The sequence below is a fragment of the Lactuca serriola genome, chromosome 1, assembly GCF_051521515.1.
Source record: "Lactuca serriola cultivar US96UC23 chromosome 1, Lser_US96UC23_V15, whole genome shotgun sequence".
NCBI classification, from domain to species: Eukaryota; Viridiplantae; Streptophyta; class Magnoliopsida; order Asterales; family Asteraceae; genus Lactuca; species Lactuca serriola.
The window spans coordinates 71,203,789-71,208,749 of NC_136408.1; the positions used below are offsets into that span (position 1 = coordinate 71,203,789).

Genomic DNA, 4,961 nt, shown 5'->3' on the forward strand with positions numbered 1-4,961 from the left:
ATACTCTCTAGTCTCATATTTATTATCCAATTTTGACTTTTAAAATATATTTTTTTTAAAATTTACCTTAAGTATTTTTATTTATGTTATAAATTACTTGATGAGACTTATAACTATGAAAAAAAATATTTAAAACACAATCCAATTATATATTTTACATCAAATATTATATTTCAAAACAAAAATATTTAAAGTCTAAGGTTAAAGGATAAATATTTCAAAAATAAAAAATAAACAACAAATATAAGTTAAAGTAGTATAAAATAAAAAATACATTAACCTATTAATCATTTAATCCATTTTCCAAATATAAGTTAAAGTAGTATAAAATAAAAAATACATTAACCTATTAATCATTTAATCCATTTTCCAACTACATAAGAAATATTTCGGGTCAATCAAATCTGCCGGCAACTTTTTCGATCCATTTTCCAACCCGTCGACCTCTTCATTTTGCAACGGTTGAACTTTAGTAGTTAAAAGAAATTGAATAAAAGATAAAATGGTGGAACATTTTTGTTAAAACATCCAAAAGCGAAGTAGTTTCACTGAATTCGATTCTCCATCGCTTTCCTCAACACGCCATCATTCTCTCTCTGTTTTATGTCTCATCACAATTCGGTGGTTTAAGAACCATCACGATGATATCTGGATACTAATTTTCCCTTTGCAAGAAGGGAAAATCCTACGAATTTGATCTTCAATTTTCATGAGAGGTTCTTAAAGTTCTTGATCCCCTTTTTTCGAATATCACGTCTATTCCCATGGAGGTAAATCGATTCCTCTATCACAATAAGCTGATCTATGTGCTAAGCGATAGGAATTTGATTAGGGTTTTTGATATTTAACCTTTGTTTTTACACCTTATGGGTTGAGCTGTTTATCTTCTAGGGTTCTCATATTTGATTACTTATATGATACACCTGTTATTACGAGTTTGTGGTGATCGGTACTAGAAATTGAAGTCTTTGAGTTATACGGAAAGAAATTTGTGGGCAATTTCAGGGAATCACCTTAGTCTGCAGTCTTGATGGTGGTTTTAGGGAAGAAAAGTCTAGGGTTTTGATATTTAGTTTTGTGAAATTGAATTCAGGGTTTTAACGACGAGTTAAACAAATTCGATCATACTTTGTAAACTTCGTTTTGGTGTCTTTTCTTCTTCATGTTATATCTAGGGTTTTGTAATGTCTAAGGTTTCGGAAAAGGAGGAGGGCAAGAACGATAGTCATCTGACATCAGCTGCAGCTTTTGTGGAAGGAGGAATTCAAGAAGCTTGTGATGATTCTTGTAGCATTTGCCTTGAGGCTTTCTGTGATAGTGATCCTGGCACGGTACTTAATTTTATACTTACTACATTTATGCCATTGGATTTTTTTTCTACTTTAGAAGCTCTTAAACTACACCATTTTTGGCAAAATTAAACTTTCCATTTGTTGCAGGTGACTGGATGCAAGCATGAGTTCCATCTTCAGTGCATTCTTGAATGGTAAGGCCTGAAATATATCCATATTTTGCATACCCTATGAGTTAAAAAAAAACTGATTCAATATCTTTTTTATAGGTGCCAAAGAAGCTCAAACTGTCCAATGTGTTGGCAAACCATCACCCTCAAGGATCCTACCAGGTGATTGTCCAATTCTTGTAATTTACATTTGATTACTATCTGTTTAGTGTTTACTCTGTTTTGTGGGTCCCATCCTGATTGTGAAAATGCTGACATGTCACTGGTCAACATGAATGTGCAGTCAAGAGTTATTAGAGGCAGTAGAACAGGAAAGACGCATCAGGTTCAAGCCTGCAAGAACTTCAACAATATTTCATCATCCCACTCTCGGGGATTTTGAACTACAACATGTTTGTCATCCATCATTTCTAAAATAATTTTTAAAAAGACGTTTTTTTTTTGTTAACATGAATTATTTAACATTTGTGTTTCTATTTCAGTTACCGGTTGGTGTTAATGAGGGTGAACTTGAGGATCGAATTATCCGGCATCTAGCGGCTGCTGCCGCCATGGGGAGGACCCACCATGTGAGTAGAAGGGAGGGGTCAAGAAACCGGTCAACGGGTCATGGTCAACCACAGTTCTTGGTTTTCTCTGCTAACCCTAATGCACCTTCATCTGCCACTGATCCAGGTGGAGTGGAAGGTGAACCTGTTGGTGTCACTTCAGCTAGCCCATCTGTTCCACTTAGGTCAACTTCAGAAACAGCTAACATATCCAATAGTCAACAAGGGACCTCAGTTATACATAGGTATTTACAGAAAAGATTAATCTTTCTTCTTTGGGTATGTGCATGTATGAAGTGGTATGGATAGTTGTTAGCTTTTTCTTAATTGGGTATTTAGAAAGTGTTGATTTTTTTAATTGGGTATTTAGAAAATTTTGATCTTTCTTCATTGGGTATTTGCATCGATACATGTATGAAGTGGCATAAATATTTCTTGACCTTTCTAATTGGGTATTAAGATTTTAGAATGTTTTGATTTTCTTTCATCGGTTATTCACTAAGCTGTGATCTTTCTTCATTGGACATTTTCAAAGTTCTGATCTTTCTTCATTGGGTATTTACAAAATTGATCTTTTTTTTTTTTTGAGTATTTACAAAGTTTTGATCTTTCTTAGTTGGGTATTTACAAAGTTTTGATCTTTCTTAATTGGGTATTTACAAAGTCTTGATCTTTCTTCATTGGGAACCTACATGTATGAAGTGGGATGAGTATTTCTCGACTTTTCTTATGGGTTTATTGGAAAGTGTACACTTTTGACTTTTGAGGTCAAACCTGATATGTTTTTTTTAATTATATAGTTGGCACCTAAATGGCTGAATGTTACTATTTGCTGTAGGATTTATGATCAGATTTTCCATTAATTTTTATATTAACTATGATGTTATGATCTTTTTGATTTTCTTGGAAATCAAATTGTATTTCCTGACTGAATCATTTGGTTTTTCTACAGAAGCTCAAGCAGTCAATTATCTCTTCCTGATCAAGATCAAGCTGGTCCTTCAGAGTTCCAAACAGTTACAAATTCATGGAAATCAAGATTTAATGCTATTTCAATGAGGTTAGGATTTGCTAAAAAGCTTATTTTTTAATTGTTAATTTGAAAAAAGTAGATTAATTTTTTTTTCCTGAAGATATAAGGAATCACTATCAAAGAGTACACGAGAGTTGAAGGATAGGCTTTTCAACAAGAGTCCATCCATGTCAAACATTGGTTCAGAAGACAGGAGAGAAGTGAATGCTGAAATTGAAAATGTGTCCCAAAGGATGGAGTTCCTGGAAACCCATGAAGATAATAGACAAGATCATGATCATAATCATGATCCAGCATCTAATGACAATAATACCCCTGCTACCGGTCCAAATGCTGCTTCAAACTAATATGTTCAACTCATTTGACCAATCAAAGATTTCATCAGTTATCTGCAAAAGTGGCTTTTTAACACATGGTTTAATATTTCACAACTTTCTTTTTCTATCTGCTTGTGAAAAAAAAAAAAAAAAAAAACCTTCATATAGAAACATAGATTTGGTATGGACAGCATACGTTAATTACATGATTGTTTTGTTTGGAGGGTTTGTGTTGAATTATTTGCTATACCATTACTATGGAGAGATCATGATATTGGGTCAATCTCATTCTTGATTCAAGAGTACTTGAAGATTGTGATTGTTACAACAATCTCATTCTAAATTGAATGAGTTCTTTTTTTTTAATGGATTATTACAAATATAATATTTATATAGATCGAGGGCCCATTTAAATATACCTAAAGATAAAGTAATGCATAAAAGTCTCTATACAACTAGAAAATGACATTCGACACAGTTATAACGTTGTGTGTCGTAATCCTCTCTTGATCGTATGCCCCTTCCTTCAACATCAACTACATGTTTTTTGAATCATGACACTCTCATTGAGATGGAATACAATCATTCTTATATGCCGACCAGATTGACAGTTGTCCATCACTGGTGGTTTAATAATCATCAGGTTATTAGAATTTCCCATTCATATCATAGGATTCTAAAAACTTTTAAGTATTTCAAGGTCATTGTTGAGTCACCACAAGATAACCATAGCATTTCAATTTCATTAGGCTAATGATTCGTCAATGGCATTATTGATATAATAGTCGTGTACTTAAAATGTGTAGTCCGTGACAGTATATTGTCAATTTTATATTTTATCCAATTCTTTTATGTACTTTCCCCTCCGCCCAAGGGGTGAGTCATGTAGAAATTCTACTACAAAATTGAAAAATATTCATTATATATATATATATATATATATATATATATATATATATATATATATATATATATATATATATATATATATATATATATGTGTGTGTGTGTGTGTGTGTGTGTGATACACTCCAAGAAAAATTAATAAGCGTCATTATTAACAATTGCATACATACTTTATAAAAAAGGCGTTCATGTATTTGACATTGTTAACAATCAAGGAATAATGTTCTTGCCTATTTTTCATGGGAAACCTTGTCACATGCTCGAGATAAAGCATAATATAGCTTATCAAATCTTGCTTTGATATCTGTCTACTTATGCTTTGCATTTTTTCTTGAATAAACATTCATTATCTCTAGCGCTTTTGGACTTCATTCGTAAGGTCATGGCTAATTGCAGAAAATAAAGGTTGTGAAACGTGTTTATGAAGACCCTTTTAATGTCTACATGAATGGCAATGACCTTGTCATATATAATAACCAAGTGTTCCAATTGACCCATAATCCATTCAACCTCATTAAAAACATGTCCAAGAGTACGACCGTTGAAGACTGACCGAATACCTCCCGAGTTCCAATCACACTTGCTACAGCAACTGCAACCTAGGAACCTTCTATATAAGGAGACGATCTCGAACCACTACCCTAAGATTCATGGTATGCAGATGGCATATAATCCGAACATAAGCAGAAAATATA

General features: G+C 32.8%; 1 protein-coding gene across 2 annotated transcripts; it reads left to right on the plus strand.

Annotated features, from left to right (window-relative positions):
* Nucleotides 1-526: 526 nt before the first annotated feature.
* LOC145091829 (E3 ubiquitin-protein ligase RHF2A-like) lies at nucleotides 527-3,583 on the plus strand. Of its 2 annotated transcripts, none has more exons than XM_079029652.1 (8): nucleotides 527-770; nucleotides 1,194-1,331; nucleotides 1,440-1,486; nucleotides 1,562-1,624; nucleotides 1,746-1,854; nucleotides 1,945-2,255; nucleotides 2,963-3,070; nucleotides 3,144-3,583. In XM_079029652.1, the coding sequence occupies exons 1-8, from the start codon at nucleotides 765-767 to the stop codon at nucleotides 3,388-3,390; spliced, it is 1,029 nt and encodes a 342-aa protein (XP_078885778.1). In that variant the 5' UTR covers nucleotides 527-764; the 3' UTR covers nucleotides 3,391-3,583. The 2 variants fall into 2 exon arrangements, with proteins under 2 accessions (XP_078885778.1, XP_078885771.1); XM_079029645.1 differs by having other exon boundaries at nucleotides 633-770; nucleotides 1,176-1,331.
* The last annotated feature ends 1,378 nt before the right edge of the window (nucleotides 3,584-4,961 follow it).